An 18,354-nucleotide genomic window follows, 5' to 3' on the forward strand; every position below is an offset into this window, starting at 1 on the left:
ATGATGCTTCGCCTTTGGCAAGCACCATTAATAAGTATGGAGGAGAACAATAATGATGCTTCGCCTTTGGCAAGCACCATTAATAAGTATGCAAGAGAACTATAATGATGCTTTGCCTTTGGCAAGCACCATTAATAAGTATACAGGAGAATAAGAATGGAGCTTTGTCTTTGGCAAGCACCATTAATAAGTTTAAATAGCATTACAGTAAGTTGGCTTTTTCAAGCCAACTTAATTATGTCTCATGGGCAAAAATGTAATCATTTTATTTAAAATAGAGAAGTTCCTTTTACAGAACCAGCCTGAGACATCACAGGTTCTCTTTCTGAAAATGCTTGGTGATTTTTTTATAAGGAATTATTGAAAATGTTACACAATGTGTGAGACCCCAACATTTTACACATACACTGATAAATAAAAAATTATACTTCAGGTTTTAAGCCAGATAATCAGTCTTCTAGGAAGATTTGACTTAAGACTTTTTAAAAGATGTAATTAAACCTTTAAATGTATGCTTTGAAATAAAAGTTAGCACGGACAAAACAATGTTTCATCCACCTCCTGTCTTAGGTTTCACAGCACGATTGCATGAAGTTACTTGGAGAGAGAGAGAGATTTTTAGACTTCAATAGCATTCTGCTATTCATGTTAAGGACATCAAAAGAGTAAGGAGTGCTTTTCCCCCTGCTCTGTGAAACATATGTGTTGTTTTATAAATAAATGTTCAATACTGTTTTAGAAGCACACTTAATTTTATACAACAGGTCTTATAATTATACAATTTATTTATAAACTTTAAAAAGAAATGAATGTTTTTTCAATTAACTTTTTGAAATATACTAAATACACTAAACACAATTTATAGTACTCAACTGTTTGAATTACTGCGATGTTGGAGTTAAGGGCTAAGTGATAGAAAAATAGTCATGTCTATGAAAGGCCTCAACAAAACATGGACATGTCCACAAAAACCTCTTATGCTTTGACAAAGTTAAAATGAATATTCAACTTGACCGGCACAAAACAGTCATAAATAAACATTAATTTCACTCCAGCAACAAGCAGGCAGGAATCCAGGAGTGTGGCAGCCAGTAGTCCTTCTCTCTCACTCGCTCCTGTTTCTCCTGGCGTTTAAATACTCTCCCCACGGCAATTACTGAAACAAGAGACAGGTGTTCGTTATTTGCGCTTAACCCACTCACTCACCGCACGTCTCCCGACTCTCTCTCCCGCTGCAGACTTCGCCAAACCACTGCCCCCTTGCCACATACCCCCACCGCCCGACTCAGGCCGGGGAGCCATCCAGCCTGCATTGGGTCACTCGATACAACCTATTTTACAGGTTGTATCGAGAGGCTGACCGTCGATGGTACTGACCTGTTCAAACGCACGTTTCAGCGTCTCATCCTGAGACTGCTCCAGGGGAAAATCATCGCGCTCCGAGAGAATAAGTCTCTCAATTTCGCTCTGTTCCCCTGAGGCAGTACCCAGTGGTTCAGTCTCTCCCGCCTGCACACTCGTGTTCCCCTCTGGTGCATTTTTTCCACAAGAGGCATCCGTACATAAAGCCCCCAATAATTCTGTAAACGCTGGCCAATTGGTTCCCAAAATTAACAGATGCCGGAGGTGCGGGTTAACTGCCACCTCAACACTATGCTTTTGGCTCCGAAATTGGATAATGACTGGCACAATAGGATACTCCATCACATCCCCATGCACACACCGCACCTTAACCATGCGGCTTGTATCCAATGCACTGGATTGTATCAGATTTTGATGGATCGAGGTTTGGTTACATCCTGAATCCACCAATGCCTGATAGGTACCCCCCTTGATACTCACAGGTATTTGGTACCACCCAGCTTGACCGGGGCAGCCTGCGGACATCCGGGACCCAGACCATTGTCCCCACTTCCATAACGGGGCACCTGTCCACGAAATGCTCCGGGTCCTCGCAACGGCAGCAGGCCGGCCCAGACCTCCCTGCCACTCCAGTGGCAGAGAGTGGGTTAAGCGGCTGACATGGAGAGAGCGGAGAAACAGGAGCGGGGTCCAGCAACGAGCAGGCAGGGACTCGTGGAGCCGAATAGGGAACCTGGGGGCGGGGCGGGACTCGAGGAGGGCCGGGCAGACGGGACCTGAGTAAAGGGACAGGCCGAGAGAGAGAAGGAGCTGGAAGAGAGGGAGAGAGAGAAGCTGATGAGAGGGGTTCGCCGACCCCGGGGCACGCCACCATGTGGTCCTCTGCAAGGTGGATAGGGACTCCCCGGAGAGCAGTGGGACCAGCCGCATCGGCCACTGGTCCCGAGGCCATCCACAGACCTTGGCCGATTTTTCAAACAAGTCCAAGAATGCCTCCGGGTCATCCTCAGGCCCCATTTTATTGAGTGGGAGGTGGGTGGGCACAGCTCGTTGGACTGTAGCTTCCGGACGAACCTCCCGGTCAATCCAGCTCCGGAACCTCTCGCGGTCTTCCTGCTGGGCTTGGAGGACGGCCTGGAACTGCCTCTCCTGATCCTGTCGCAAGTCCAGCAGGGCCTGGTATTGATCATGCTGCATGACCACAAGGGATATAATAATCTCCGCAAATGGTGTACCGGAGGGCACTGGCATGTCGGCGGCATACATCTTCCTTCGGCACCAGTGTAACAGTGTTCAGATGTAAGGAAGGAAGAGGACAGGGTTGGCTTTGCCTACTGTCTGCTTTATTAAAGTGTTCTCCAAATAAAAGGTGTGCAGACCAGCACAAAACAGTCATAAATAAACATTAATTTCACTGAAATTAAGGTTCAATTAAGTTCAATTTAAGGTGAAAAGGTTCAATATTGAAGACACCTGGTGCCATACTCTAATCAGCTAATTAACTGAAAACACCTGCAAAGGCCTTTAAATGGTCTCTCAGTCTAGTTCTGTAGGCTACACAATCATGGGGAAGACTGCTGACTTGACAGTTGTCCAAAAGATGACCATTGACACCTTGCACAAGGAGGGCAAGACACAAAAGGTCATTGCAAAAGAGGCTGGCTGTTCACAGAGCTCTGTGTCCAAGCACATTAATAGAGAGGCGAAGGGAAGGAAAAGATGTGGTAGAAAAAAGTGTACAAGCAATAGGGATAACCGCACCCTGGAGAGGATTGTGAAACAAAACCATTAAAAAATGTGGGGGAGATTCACAAAGAGTGGACTGCAGCTGGAGTCAGTGCTTCAAGAACCACTACACACAGACGTATGCAAGACATAGGTTTCAACTGTCGCATTCCTTGTGTCAAGCCACTCTTGAACAACAGACAGTGTGAGAAGCGTCTCGCCTGTGTAACGGTGGTTCCCTAAACTATTGGAATATAATTAAATAAATATTAATTCAAAATCTTTGCTAATTCGGGCGCCAGGCAGACTCAAATCTACCACATTAAAATTAACTAACTGTTTAACCCAGGATAACTCAAACCACCAGTTACACAATTTAAATGTCAAAACAATATATTGGAATTCACAAAAAACATCCAACACAAAAATTTCAATCTTATCAAATTGTAATTGTAATGTCAGAATTAGAAAAACACTTTCACAGAGAGAATCCCGACAAATACACAAATGCAAAAAAGTCCTGTGATGTAATAGGCTATGTCGCAATTAAACCATGGGGGTAAAAGTTCGTGTCTCAATCAAAAAAGGAAATCACAAAACCAAACAAAAAGATTGGCAAAACACTTCAATAAATTCAATAAACAAACAACAAACAAAATTTCAATAATCAAAATATTCAGAAAAACAACAGTTCAAAAAACAAACGTTCACCCCAAAAAGAAAACAAAAACAAGAAAAGCTTTAAAGATAAAGAAAATTAATGTGTGTGTGTGTGTGTGTGTGTGTGTGTGGGTGTGTGTGTGCCTTGTACTGAGGCGAATAATGTCGGGGAAGCTTTTGGACGTTTTTAAAGTGCGTTATTGGTAGGGAATACCTGAGTTGAGTTGAGTTGAGTTGAGGCGGGACTCGGCCGTTTTAAGACCCAACAGTTCGGCAGTCGACATCGGTGGGGCGATATGACAGTGCAGCAATTAATTCCTCTGTGTACGGTGAACTGAAGACCTGAGGTAAAAGGCCAGCGCGTAGTTCAGGCCACGCTCCTCGCCGGCATCAGAGACGAAGGATCAAACGAACTCAGCAGACGAACACTCACGGAAACAACAGAAACCGGCAGCCTTCTGTCCATGCCAGGCAACGCTCTGCAGACAGCGCCGGTGACGAAGGATCAAGCGAGCTCAGCAGACAAACACTGAAGCGATAGGATCCAGCACCTGTGGTCATCCGCGCCAGGAAGATCCATCACAACGGCATGTGCATAATTAAACGCAGCAAACTGGCGTGCACATAATTTGAACAGCCCGCGACTCAGCCTCTATTGTTGGTCGCCCTCTCCCTGCGAACTCAACACGTCACTCACTACCTGTCGTTGCTCCTTCCACTTCCTCTTTTATTCAGGTATTTCCGTTCAATCAGTCACGCCTTTCTCCCGATTGATTATGACGACAATTCATTTTAAAAAAACAGTGCGGTATAATCCCAAAACCGTCACACCTGGGCTAAAGACAAAAAGGACTGGACTGCTGCTGAGTGGACCAAAGTTATTTTCTCTGATGAAAGTGAATTTTGCATTTCCTTTGGAAATCAGGGTTCCAGAGTCTGGAGGAAGAGAGGAGAGGCACACAATCCACGTTGCTTGAGGTCCAGTGTAAAGTTTCCACAGTCAGTGATGGTTTGGGGTGCCATGTCATCTGCTGGTGTTGGTCCACTGTGTTTTCTGAGGTCCAAGGTCAACACAGCCGTATACCAGGAAGTTTTAGAGCACTTCATGCTTCCTGCTGCTGACCAACTTTATGGAGATGCAGATTTCATTTTCCAACAGGACTTGGCACCTGCACACAGTGCCAAAGCTACCAGTACCTGGTTTAAGGACCATGGTATCCCTGTTCTTAATTGGCCAGCAAACTCGCCTGACCTTAACCTCATAGAAAATCTATGGGTATTGTGAAGAGGAAGATGAGATATGCCAGACCCAACAATGCAGAAGAGCTGAAGGCCACTATCAGAGCAACCTGGGCTCTCATAACACCTGAGCAGTGCCACAGACTGATCGACTCCATGCCACGCCGCATTGCTGCAGTAATTCAGGCAAAAGGAGCCCCAACTAAGTATTGAGTGCTGTACATGCTCATACTTCTCATGTTCATTCGCCACCGCACGGTTAAATAAACACATTTGCAGAGTACATTGGTATTAAAAACGGCTTTTAAAAAAAGCCTTTAATGTTTAGAGTGCGTGGAATAGTGCGCTGTGATTGGTTGAGCAGATATATCGCTGACAATACTGTATATTATACTAATATATATATAATATACACTTTTTATTCTTTTGTTATTTTGATCCAACTGTTTCTAGTCACTTGTTGCTTTCTCGTTTGCACAGACAGAGAGATGAGAGCGACATAAAATGACCACGAGCCAGCCGGAATGTGGATGCCGTCACATCGCACATATGACCCTCAAATATGGTGTGTTAGAGTTAAAAAAATGACCCTCAACCCTTTAAAATGATCTTTCTGCAATTTGATCAGACATCCTGACAGTTCACAGGGCAACATCGCTATTCAAAATATGCGGACAAAGGTTATATCAATCCTCTGAGGATCACCAACAATGTCAAAGGTCATTGGGGTGATACTATGGTCAACCATGGGAGGGGGAGGGGAGAACTTCGTGGGTGGCCCGTGGGGGAGGTAAACGTCGTGGGTTGGCTCGCAGAGGTCACGGGGGTCAGAAAGGTCAGAGGTCATCATCAATCATCTTGACACTACATGCAGGGTATCACTACTGACTTTTATTTAAAATGTTTTCCACACTTTTGTATTTTCAGATACAGAGATCGTAACACAATGTTGAGATGACAGTTGATTAACTTCAAAATAAAAGTCTTCTAAAATCATTTATATGCAGTTTTTCTTATACAAATTCAGATGTATATTTAAAGGAATCTGTTTCCACAGTCTAGATTCAGTTCAGAATGATAGTTCATCACCTCAGAGTGTCACTCACACAGAGTCAGGACTGTCTGATGTTAAACCCTTGCTCTTATAGTCATTGTCTTGTGTACACATTTCCTCCTGGTGTTTACTACAGTTTTTCACAAAATTCTTACTTGTCACACAATTTCTGAAACCTGACACTCAAACACCAGAAACACACAAAATCTGCAAAACCATACACTAATTCTCTGCCTTTGACTCAGTTTTCAGTTTCATGAAACACTTTTTACAAAACACAGCACACAATTCTCTATGTAACGCACACAAATCTAACAGGAGGTATCTTGATTTCCTTCTTCAAACACAAACATTGTTTCTGTCCAGCTACACAAGGTTGATGTATTTCTGTTCTTTCGTACTGTAATACTGTATTCACAAACACAAATGCTCACAGTAAAACAATATATAGTTTGGTTTCAATCTTTCTTTCGTGTTTTTGGTGAATTTTTCAACATCTCTGTCAATTAATTTCAATTTGTAATGATCACAGGATCTCATGAAAGAAGAGCTTTAGGTTTTGAATACAGGGCTCTCAAGTTTTGAAATAAAAATGAAAAGTTCGTTTGTGTATGTGTGTGTGTGTGTGTGTGTGAGAGTGAGAGAGAGAGAGAGAGAGAGAGAGAGAGAGATTATGACTGGTGTTGTTTATTTTAAGTGTTTGTTGCCTTTTTCCTTCTCTTCCTCTTCCACCTGTTCCACCGTCTCCTCCTCTAATGGACCTACCCTTTTCACCACCTTCTCTGGGCCGGCATCCTGTAACCTGGCCTTTTTGACATCTTTGAAAAACAGATGCAATGATTAATGCATCCATGGCCAGGATATATTTGACATGATTTCAAAAGTGACCAATAACATAGACAATGCAATTCACTTTAATTTATTTAGTGCTAATAAAATTATTAAGTCTATTTGGAGAGAGAGATGCTTAATGTGACAAAATGTCAGTCATCGTGTGATAACGAAAATATAACTAGGCCTAGACTTGTTCTGAGCAGGTGTTGTCAGTGAACAGGCTGTAAAACTGTTGGCTAAGTTCAGACACTCATGAAAAACTGATGCTGATTATCTGGGAAACATTCTCTAACAGCAGTCAAGTTGTCATTGTTTGCGTCAAACAAGTTGTGAATTTGTTGTAACATTAAAACAGGAGATCATGCTCAAAGTGATGCGCAGAGCTCCAGTGTCTGCCTCGCTGCCTCTGCCTCTGCGTCTCCGTATAGCTTTGTTTTCTCTTACTTTTATTGAATCTCTTACTTTTATTCATTGTTGCTTATATTATTATTATTGCCTACCACATTAATCTGACGTCGCTAGCCTGTAATCTTTGAATCTAAATCGCTGTTACAACACGTTTGCATCTCGCTTGTTAACTTGTTATCAGTCTTGCGCGCTCCTTTTCAACGCGTTCATCAAACAGCTGTGGTAACTCGGATCCGTCTACAGTGGTAACTCGGATCTGTCTACAAACACGGTGAGTTATGTCATCCTTTCCCACTGTTATTTCGTGTTCAGTTTGTCACATGTTCAGTGTAGCTCTCTCTGTCAGCGACGAGGGACTTACATGTCAAATGTAGGGAAATAGTCAGGCTGACAGAGAGAATCTAAAATTATTATTCACGTCGGCACAAATGATGTTCGACTTCGCCAGTCGGAGATCACTAAAATTAACATTAAAGAGGTGTGTGAACTCGCAAGTACAATGTCAGGAGAAGTAATTTGTTCTGGCCCTCTTCCTGTTCGTCGGAGTGATGAGATAGTTAGTAGATTATCATCACTCAATGGCTGGCTGTCTAAGTGGTGTCTGCAGAATAATATAGGTTTCATAGACAATTGGAAAAGCTTTTGGGGCAGACCTGACCTGTTGAAAAGAGATGGTATTCATCCGTCCCGGGATGGTGCTGCTCTTCTCTCTAGTAATATGGCACATAGTCTCAGAACTAAAACATGACAAACTGGGGCCCAGGACAGGAAGCAGACAGACTGGCTAAACCGACCGTCTGCTAGCTGCCTCACGTTACAGAAGTCAGATAATTCCCAACACGTAGAAACTCTTGCACCTAGATATTATCAAATAGAGACTGTGTCTGTACCCCGAATTAATAAAAACAAAAAACTTCCAAACCCATTTAATGGTAAAAATTTAATTGATGTTCAACAAATAAAAAATAGAGATAATAATGATAAACAAATGATAAAGCTTGGGTTGTTAAATATTAGATCACTTTCTTCAAAAGCACTTATTGTAAACGATATTATCACAGACAATAATCTAGATGTGCTGTGTTTGACAGAAACCTGGCTAAAACCGGACGATTACACTACTTTAAATGAGTCTAGTCCTCAAGGTTATGATTATCGACACAATCCTCGACAGAAAGGCAAAGGGGGAGGTGTTGCTGTAATTTATAGTAATATTTACAGTATTAGTCAAAAGTCTTTAAAATATAATTCCTTCGAAGTGATGGTGCTTTACGTAACATTATGTAAGTTGTCATTTGTGTTGGCTACTGTATACAAGCCACCAGGACACAATACAGACTTTATCTGCAGCTAGTACTAATTCTGATAGAAAATCGGCAATCTCTTTGATAAAGTCCTTGTTGTTGGTGATTTTAATATCCATGTAGATAATAAAAAAGACTCATTAGGATTGGCATTTACAGACATTCTAAACTCTATTGGTGTTAGACAACACGTGTCGGGAACCACTCATTGTCGTAATCATACTTTAGATCTAATATTGTCACATGGAATCAATATTGATGCCATTGAAATTCTGCAGCAGAGTGACGACATCTCAGATCATTATCTAGTCTCGTGTATACTACATTTAGTGAAAGAGGCTAAACTGCCTCCCTGCCATAAATATGGTAGAACCATCACTTTCACCACTAAAGATTGCTTTATAAATAATCTTCCTGATCAGTTTCATCGCCTTAGCATACCAGACAGCTTAGAAGACCTCGATATTGCAACAGAAACTATTGACTCTCTCTTTTCCAGCACATTAGACTCAGTTGCTCCTTTGCGTTTAAAAAAGATTAAGGAAATTAATCCAGCACCATGGTACAATGAGCACACTCAGGCCCTAAAAACAGCAGTTAGAAAAATGGAGCGCAGCTGGAAGAAAACAAAACTAGAAGTATTTCGCATTTTGTGGAGAGAGAAAATGACTGAGTACAGAAAGGCCTTAAAAACTGCTAGGTCTGCCTATTTTTCAAAACTTTTAGAAGAAAATAAACACAACCCTAGGTATTTATTTGATACAGTGGCTAAATTAACAAGAAATAAAGCTTCAACTTCTGATGTTTCCAAAGAGCACAGCAGTAATGACTTTATGAACTTCTTTACTTGCAAGATTGATAATATTAGAGAAAAAATTATAACCATGCAACCGTCTACTACAGTCTTGTGTCAGACAGTGCATTGTAGTGTCCCTAAAGAAAAATTCAATTCATTTACTGCTTTAGGAGAGGAAGAATTGTCTAAACTTGTTAAATCATCAAAATCATCCACATGTATGTTAGACCCTATACCGACTAAGCTATTGAAAGAGATGCTTCCAGAGGTCATAGATCCTCTTCTTAATATTGTTAATTCATCTTTATCACTAGGATACGTACCAAAAACCTTTAAGCTGGCTGTTATTAAACCTCTTATTAAAAAATACTAGAAAAGTCAATTACAGCATTTCAAATCTCACTTTTCTATCAAAAATACTAGAAAAGGCAGTTTCATCACAACTATGTTCCTTTTTAGAAAGAAATAGTATCTGTGAAGATTTCCAGTCAGGATTTAGACCGTACCATAGTACTGAGACTGCTCTCATTAGAGTTACTAATGATTTGCTCTTATCATCAGATCGTGGTTGTATCTCTCTATTAGTGTTACTGGATCTTAGTGCTGCTTGGTGCTGCATTTGACACTATCGATCACAATATTCTCTTAAATAGACTCAAAAACTATGTTGGCATTAGTGGAATTGCATTGGCATGGTTCAAATCATACTTATCTGACCGTTATCAGTTTGTAGTAGTAAACGATGAGATGTCATATCGATCACAAGTTCAATATGGAGTACCGCAAGGCTCAGTACTAGGACCGTTGCTTTTTACTCTGTAAATGCTACCCTTGGGAGATATCATTAGGAAGCATGGCGTTAGTTTTCATTATACTCAGCAAAAAAGAAACGTCCCTTTTTCAGGACGTGCTTTCAACAATAATGTTGTAAAAATCCAAATAACTTTACAGATCTTCATTGTAAAGGGTTTAAACTGTTTTCAGTATGTTCAATTAACCATATATTAATTAACTGCACCTGTGGAATGGTCGTTAAGACCTTAACAGCTTACAAAAAGTAGGCTTTAAGGTCACGTTCTAAAAACGCAGGACACTAAAGAGACTTGTCTACCACTGTGAAAAACACCCAAAGAAAGATGCCCAGGGTCCCTGCTATCTGCGTGAATGCATAGGCATGCTGCAGGGAGGCATGAGGACTGCTGATGTGGCTAGGGCAATAAACTGCCATGTCCGCATGTGAACGCCTAAAAACGCTACAGGAGACAGGAAGGACAGCTGACATCCTCGCAGTGGAAGACCACGTTTGAGCCTACTGTTGGACGCAGGGTAGGGCTAGGGCCATTCCCCCCAGAAATGTCCAGGAACTTGCAGGTGCCTTGGTGGAAGAGTGGGGTAACATCTCACAGCAAGAACTGACAAATCTGGTCCAGTCCATGAGGAGGAGATGCACTGCAGTACTTCAAGCAGCTGGTGGCCACACCAGATACTGACTGGTACTTTTGATTTTGAGCCTCCCTTCATTCAGGGACACATTGTCAAACATTTTTAGTTTATGTCTAGGTGTTGACTCTTTTATGTTCATACAAATATTTACACATTAAGTTTACTAAAGTAAAAACAGTTGAAAGTCAGAGGACGTTTCTTTTTTTGCTGATATATTTCTATGCTCTATATTTCTTCACGCCCTGCGAAACTTACCAATTCACTAAATTAACAGAATTAAGTGACTAAAAAACTGGATGACCAGTAATTTCCTACTACTAAATTCAGAAAAAACAGAGATTCTAATATTTGGACCAAAAACTACTTCACGCAGAACCTAGAATACTGTCTAACACTTGATGGCTGGTCTGTTAAGTCTTCATCGTCAGTAGGAACCTGGGTGTGCTCTTTGATACCAATCTTTCATTTGAAGGCCATGTTAGTAGCATCTGTAAAACTGCATTCTTCCATCTGAAAAATATATCTAAACTACGACATATGCTCTCAATGAAGAATGCAGAACAGTTAGTTCATGCGTTCATGACCTCAAGGCTAGATTACTGTAACGCTCTACTGGGTGGTTGTTCTGCTCGCTTGATAAATAAACTACAGCTCGTACAAAATGCAGCAGCTAGAGTTCTTACTAGAACTAGGAAGTATGACCATATTAGCCCAGTTCTGTCATCACTGCATTGGCTTCCTGTTAAACATCGTATAGATTTTAAAATCTTGTTAATTACTTACAAAGCACTAAATGGTTTAGCTCCCCAGTACCTAAGCGAGCTCTTAATACATTATAGTCCTTCACGTTTATTGCGATCTCAGAATTCAGGCCAGCTGATAATACATAGAATATCAAAATCAACCGCAGGCGGTAGATCCTTCTCCTATTTGGCACCTAAACTCTGGAACAATCTTCCTAGCATTGTTCGGGAAGCAGACACACTCTGTCAGTTTAAATCTAGACTAAAAACACATCTCTTGGCATACACCTGGCATACACATAACACATTATCAATTTATATTTTCAAATCCGTTAAAGGATTATTAGGCTGCATAAATTAGGTCAGCCAGAACTGGGAACACTTCCTATAACACCAGATGTACTCGTTACATCAGAAAAAGAATGGCATCTACGCTAATATTAGTCTTTCTGTTTATCCCGAGGTTTACCGTAGTCAACCGGATCCGGGCCGTATCCAGCTGAGACCAAGGACCTGCGCCTTGACACGACCACAACGCAGCCCTGAAGTATCATCAGAGATCGAGTCAACTAGATCATCCATTGTGAAGACATCATCGACACGACAGCCAGTGCCACAGTTCCTCAACAGACCGTCCATACCGGCGTGATGAATACGATCCTCAACTGGACACGACCACAACGCAGCCCTGAAGTATCATCAGAGATCGAGTCAACTAGATCATCCATTGTGAAGACATCATCGACACGACAGCCAGTGCCACAGTTCCTCAACAGACCGTCCATACCGGCGTGATGAATACGATCCTCAACTGGACACGACCACAACGCAGCCCTGAAGTATCAGCAGAGATCGAGTCAACTGGATCATCCATTGTGAAGGCCTCATTGACACGACAGCCAGTAGCACAGTTCCTCAGACCGTCCATACCGGCGTGATGAATACGATCCTCAGCTGGATGGAACTGAAATAAATACTCTGATTGTTGCGATCCTATCAGACTTATGATAGCAACCTGATTGTAACAAAGCACTGTTCGCCAGAGGAGAACTGGCCCCCCGACTAAGCCTGGTTTCTCCCAAGGTTTTTTTTTCTCCATTTTAACACCTATTTGACACTTGTTTGCCACCTGATGTCACCTGATGGAGTTTGGGTTCCTTGCCGCTGTCGCCTTTGGCTTGCTTAGTGAGGGAAAATTGACATTCAATAGTATTCTTGACTTTTATTCAACAGTGCTTCTGATCTGCCTGCGTTGACACTATTATTTAAGAGCTGCTGTGCAGCCAAATTATGTACCAGTTATCAATGTAAAGCTGCTTTGACACAATCTGCATTGTAAAAAGCGCTATATAAATAAAGGTGACTTGACTTGACTTGACAGTGTATTCCTCTGTGGGTGAACGAGGATGATGGCGAACAATTCCAGGTTATGCTTTTTTTTTTTTTTTCAATGGTTGTTGCATTAAATCTTACCCAGATACAATAGTGCTAGTCAATCTAGTCAAGTGTGACAGTCACTGATTCATCATCAGCTCAAAGCATTATGGGTAGAATCTCTCTACATTCTCATTCATCAACAGTTTCACGACTCCAACATAAACCCCAAACCCAGGATAGAGCGGTTGAGTGAATGTGGTCTGGACTGTGTGGATGAGGCTCATTGTGTCTCTCCTGATACTGTAGAAGGACAGAGTTCCTGCACTGTGATCCACATACACTCCTACTCTATAGTCACCATCATCCAGCAAAACATCATAATAATCACCCACTCCGGTTCTCCAGCTGATGGGCTTTACAGGGAGATCAGTCTGTATGTCATTGTGACTGAATGAGTAACTGACAGGAGTGCAGTTTAAACTCCAGGACTGATCATTAGATCCAAACACACACTCTTTACCCTCTCCCTTCCTGCTGATGCTCTTATATGACACTGATATAGACACTTTTCCATTCCACTCAACCTCCCATTGACAGTGTCGATCACACACACTCTCTTTACACAACACCTGAGGAACATCATCAAATCTGTCTGGATGATCAGGATACGACTGATCTGTATAAGATTTAAAAATCATGTCCCTCTGAAGCAGACGGAGGTCTTTATACACTGTGTTCAGATCCAGAGTGAACAGATGGTAATCTGATGGAGATAAAACACATCATTGTATCATTTATTACAGAAACTTTCTATCTTCAGTTCAGATCTGACAAGTTACAGTTTTTTTCAGTTGCTAACAAGCATTGTTCAATACCGAATCCACATTTTCAAAGCCCTTCACACAGTCAGCATTACCAGCATGAATGTTGGCCAAACAGTTAATCTCACCTACAAAACTCACCCAGACCAACATAACACTGGCAACAATTCTCATTCAGAAAACACACATTTCATTCACAACACACTGACCTAAAAAACACTAACAACAGGAAGCATTACATAATTGATGAACTTTTCTTTTTTACAGTTTCAATGATTTTCCACATAAATCAGGTCTTCATATTGAATACTGTAACAATATTTCACTTTATTGAAAGCATTTTTAACACGAATGAATCAGAAATTAATCAAAATTTCATTTTTTTTGTATGAATATAATACTTGAAAATTATAACCAAAAGGGGAAAAAAGAGGGAAAAAACTCCAGGGCTTCAATGATAATAAAAAAAGAATAAATAAAATACATTCTACACATTACTGTAACAACATGTGTAGTTGTTCATTACAGTAAATTACAGTGATGGTTCTAGTCTGCTCTCTCTCTTGCATTTGGCCACAAGTTCTCATCAACATCACATCTGATGTCATCAATTAGCTTGTAATGATTATATTTTTAATTTTTGTCTATAAAATTGAGAATATTTTAAAATAATTACTGCATAAATGCTTGGAATTTGCCATCATTCTGTTCTGAATGTGTTTTTAATCATTTTGAATGCAGTGTGTTAGCATTAGGAAAATGTGCTGAAAATACATAGTATTTTGCATGTTGTGGAGTACGAATGGGAAAAGAGTTCCTGAATTTTGAAAAGTGTGGTCACTGAATGCATTTTGTCTGGAAGCAATGAAAAATGGTTCACAGTTTGGTCTGCATTGACTTCTGTTTCGCTGGCTGTGTGAAGAGTTTTGAAAATGTGGTTTCAGTATTGAACAATGCTTGTTAGCACCTGAAAAAAACTAATTTAGGATTTTTCAAATTCTTATTACAGAAGCAAATCTGAACTTGATTCAGGATTCTTCTCCTATCTTACAGAATCTCATCTGTAATTATTAGGAAATCTTGAGTTCGGTACTCAACTCTCAGGTCTGTTGCCAAGCAACCAATAATAATAATACATTTAAGAAATGTCATTCTGTAATAGAGTTTGTGCTAAATGAGATTCTGACTGAAATCACCATGGTTACCAAACAGATAAGATGTGTGTGTGTGTGTGTGTGTGTGTGTTAGACGTACATTCCCGTACTCCTGGTGTAATCCAGTTCTCTCCTCCATGATCCACACTGGAAAACACACACAGACACAATCAATCATAGACATAATGGTTTTTATACCGTACAAACTGTATATTCTCTCCTCTTACACTAACTCTACCATAAATCTACCATCACAGGAAACTTTCTGCTGTTTTACATTCTCAATAAACATGATACTGTGTGATTTATCAGCTGGTTTCCTCATGGAGACCATAAAATGTCCTACAGTGATTTCAGATATTTCCATCTTTTTGGGCACATGTTGATCCACAGATACACGGCAGTGCATTGACTGTAGGCGATTAATCTAATTATTGATTACAGTTTCTAATGACATCTGAAAGGAGTGATTGGTTGTCAGTTTGTGTCTACATGTGAGTTTTTACCAGCTTTTTCCACTTTTGATGTCTGTTAACAGCACAGCACAGTTAAACACTGATTTAAGATCAGATGCTCGAGGTCCAGGGTTAATCAAGCTTTCAAATGTATAAAGTCAGATTTCTGTGACAATGACAGTAAAATGTAAACAATAATGTGTCCATAACAAACATGTCATTCATTCAACAGCCCATCTCACACTCAATTCTTCTGACTGAATGTTTTTTCAGGTTAAGTCATATTCCTTTTAACCCACACTCTTTTTTAATAGACTATAGCGTTTAAAGGGGAGAAGTTTGAAACTTTGTTTTTTCGCCATCATATTGAAGTCTCCTGTGACTCACTGTGCAAAGACAAATGGAAGCCCATTTCTGCCACAGTTGAGTAAACATATAATTCTGCAAGTCATAATAATGAGAAACTTTATCATAATTAGAAAGTCTTATTATCTCATAATAATGAGAAACTATGTTCAGGGGAAAAAATCTCGTAATAATGAGAAACCTCTACACATGCGCAGAGCAGCAGAGCCATCTAGAGACATCTGCTGGTCAAAGCTGTGTAATGCGAGAACACAAACATGGCACGTTCTGCGAAAGTGTAATCTATATATCATAAATAACATTAATAATAAATTATCAGTGTATGAGACGGTCTTTTATTCATTAGTAAAATTCATTTGTATTTTTGTGTATGAACAAGCAGCAACACAGGATGGTGATCATGGATTTCAAACAGATAGAGGATAAGACAGCACACACCTACACAAAGTGAAAGACATGTATAATGTGTTCTCGCATTTACACGGCTTTGACCAGCAGATGTCGCTAGTGTGCCAAGCCTTTCTGCTCCGCTGCTCTGTGCATGCATAGAAGTTTCTCATTATTACGATAAAGTTTCTCAGAATTATATTTTTTACTCAACTATGGCAGAAACAGGCTTCAGACACGTACCTGGCTGTTTGATTTTTTAGCCCATGAACTAAAAGCCTTTCCATTCTCACCCATTTCACTAAGCCAAGCCCATCTCCATTTATTTTTTACACTTTTATCGATCACCGATACATCGGAGCCTTTTCTGCAACTGTGTCCATGTTAGCTGAAATAAAGTTCTACCCAAGCAGCAACCTCCCCCAGTTTCTCTGAAAGCCAATACGGAAGAGACTTAAACTGCGATTCATTGACTGGCCACTAGAGACAGGCTATAAAAGAGCAGAATCTCATTGGCTACGCTTACATGCACCAATTTTCGTCAATTCAAATGAATCCGATTGTTTGTGCTTTAAACATTGTAATCTGATTCAAATATTCGTTTATATGTGTTTTATACATTCTGATTAAAACTTTTGCGCACGCGCTCTGTGTGTGTGATGTCATATCAATCACACTTGCGGTAACCCGGGTTGTCAAAGCAACAAATATTGGCAATATTAAGAGGATTTGGCATTTCCAATTACAGTTTTTTTCAATTGCTAACATACTTTTGTCTATTCTGTAGTCACATTTTCAAACCTCTAAACACATTTAGCAGAACATCTGTCTGTTGTGGCCATACCATTAACACAATTCATGTCGTTTTCACACAAAATGCAATCAATTAACACGTTTCTTAAATGCTTAAATTTTCTTTTCATATAAACTTACCCCATACCAAAATCATGGATCTTTCTCATCTTATTTGCAAATGCTTAAACACAGCAAGTCAGAAATGAAGACCCAATGATCCAATCTTTAAATATAGGATAAAACCTCTAATTCTGCAACAACAGCAGCTCAAAAGTATTGAAAAAATATATAAAACAAATACTGAAACAATTGATAAGCATTTTTAATTAGCAGATCACTGAAATATTGAGAAATAACAGATTCCAGTCTCAGTTAGAGGCATAGCCAGGTGTTGAACTTCTTTCCATTACATGGACATACACAGTAAAGACTCTTTGAATCAGATTTGTTCAGTGTGGATGAAGAACAACACAGAGGAGCAGAGAGAAAATAATATCTGAGTAAGGAAGAGGAATAGATTAAGGAGGAGAGGAGAAGTTGGAGCAGGACAAGGGAGAAGAAGAGGTATGGGAGAGGAGGAAGAATGTGTGCTGGACTGTGCATCTCTGTTTTTTAACTTACACATGTGGAACCTATGAAAGCTTATTTCTGCCATGAATAGAAAATAAAAAAGGTAATTATGTCTTTTTATCTCACAATTCTGTCTTTTTAAACTCAGTTCCTATAGTTTATATATCACAATTCTGAGGAAAAAAAGTCAGAATTGTGAGATGTAAACTCACAATTGCAAAATAATAAATAAATAAATAAATAGAATTGTGAATTAAAAAGTCACAATAACCTTTTATGCTTTTTTTATTCTGTGGTGGAAAAAAAGCTTCAGCAGTAACCAAAGGCCATGTATGTTGGATTTGTTGTTGATCAATGGCAGCAGTTTCATGTTTCATTTCAGTAAAAGCTTTTACTACAACGATTCCACTACCACTGTTCATTATATGCAGCATATGTGGTCTGCGTAGGGCACTAACTACCAAGGGGACACCATCCCACCCTCTATGAGGGCACCATCAACATCACCCAACCACAGAAAGAGATTTCAACAGAGGGATCAACTGAAGTTCAGCATAGGGACTCATCTGACCAGTAGCTGCCCTGAGCAATTCTGTTACTTTCTTCTTCTTCTCTTTTTCTACTGTACATTCTATAAAATAATGACCCACTTCTGTTTCCAAGAATGAACACATTCAACACTCAACCAAAAATGTAGAATGGCTTACATGCATTATACTATTACTGCAGTAAAAGGAAACTGAATTATAAAAACAATGGATTTGATATTTTTTCTGTTGGTAGAACTGAAAAATGACAGTAATGCAGTTTTCATAATGCCATCAACTGTTAGTATTTTGCGCTTTGATTGACTATATGTTC

General features: G+C 40.1%; 1 protein-coding gene across 5 annotated transcripts in view; it reads right to left on the reverse strand.

The window, feature by feature from the left end:
• Nucleotides 1–250: 250 nt before the first annotated feature.
• Nucleotides 251–18,354, reverse strand: part of LOC125245180 (NACHT, LRR and PYD domains-containing protein 3-like) — a 43,810-nt gene continuing 25,706 nt past the window's right edge. For 4 of the 5 annotated variants that reach the window (XM_048155680.1, XM_048155676.1, XM_048155678.1 and 1 more), the window contains 2 exons: nt 15,021–15,067; nt 12,825–13,708 (listed from right to left, as the gene is read on the reverse strand). In XM_048155680.1, coding sequence (XP_048011637.1) covers nt 13,110–13,708; nt 15,021–15,067 — 646 coding nt within the window. In that variant the 3' untranslated portion in view covers nt 12,825–13,109. Of the gene's footprint in view, nt 1,157–1,842; nt 2,173–12,824; nt 13,709–15,020; nt 15,068–18,354 lie in introns of those variants that run through there. The other variant, XM_048155679.1, reaches the window with a different exon arrangement.

This window comes from Megalobrama amblycephala, linkage group LG14 (genome assembly GCF_018812025.1).
Source record: "Megalobrama amblycephala isolate DHTTF-2021 linkage group LG14, ASM1881202v1, whole genome shotgun sequence".
NCBI classification, from domain to species: Eukaryota; Metazoa; Chordata; class Actinopteri; order Cypriniformes; family Xenocyprididae; genus Megalobrama; species Megalobrama amblycephala.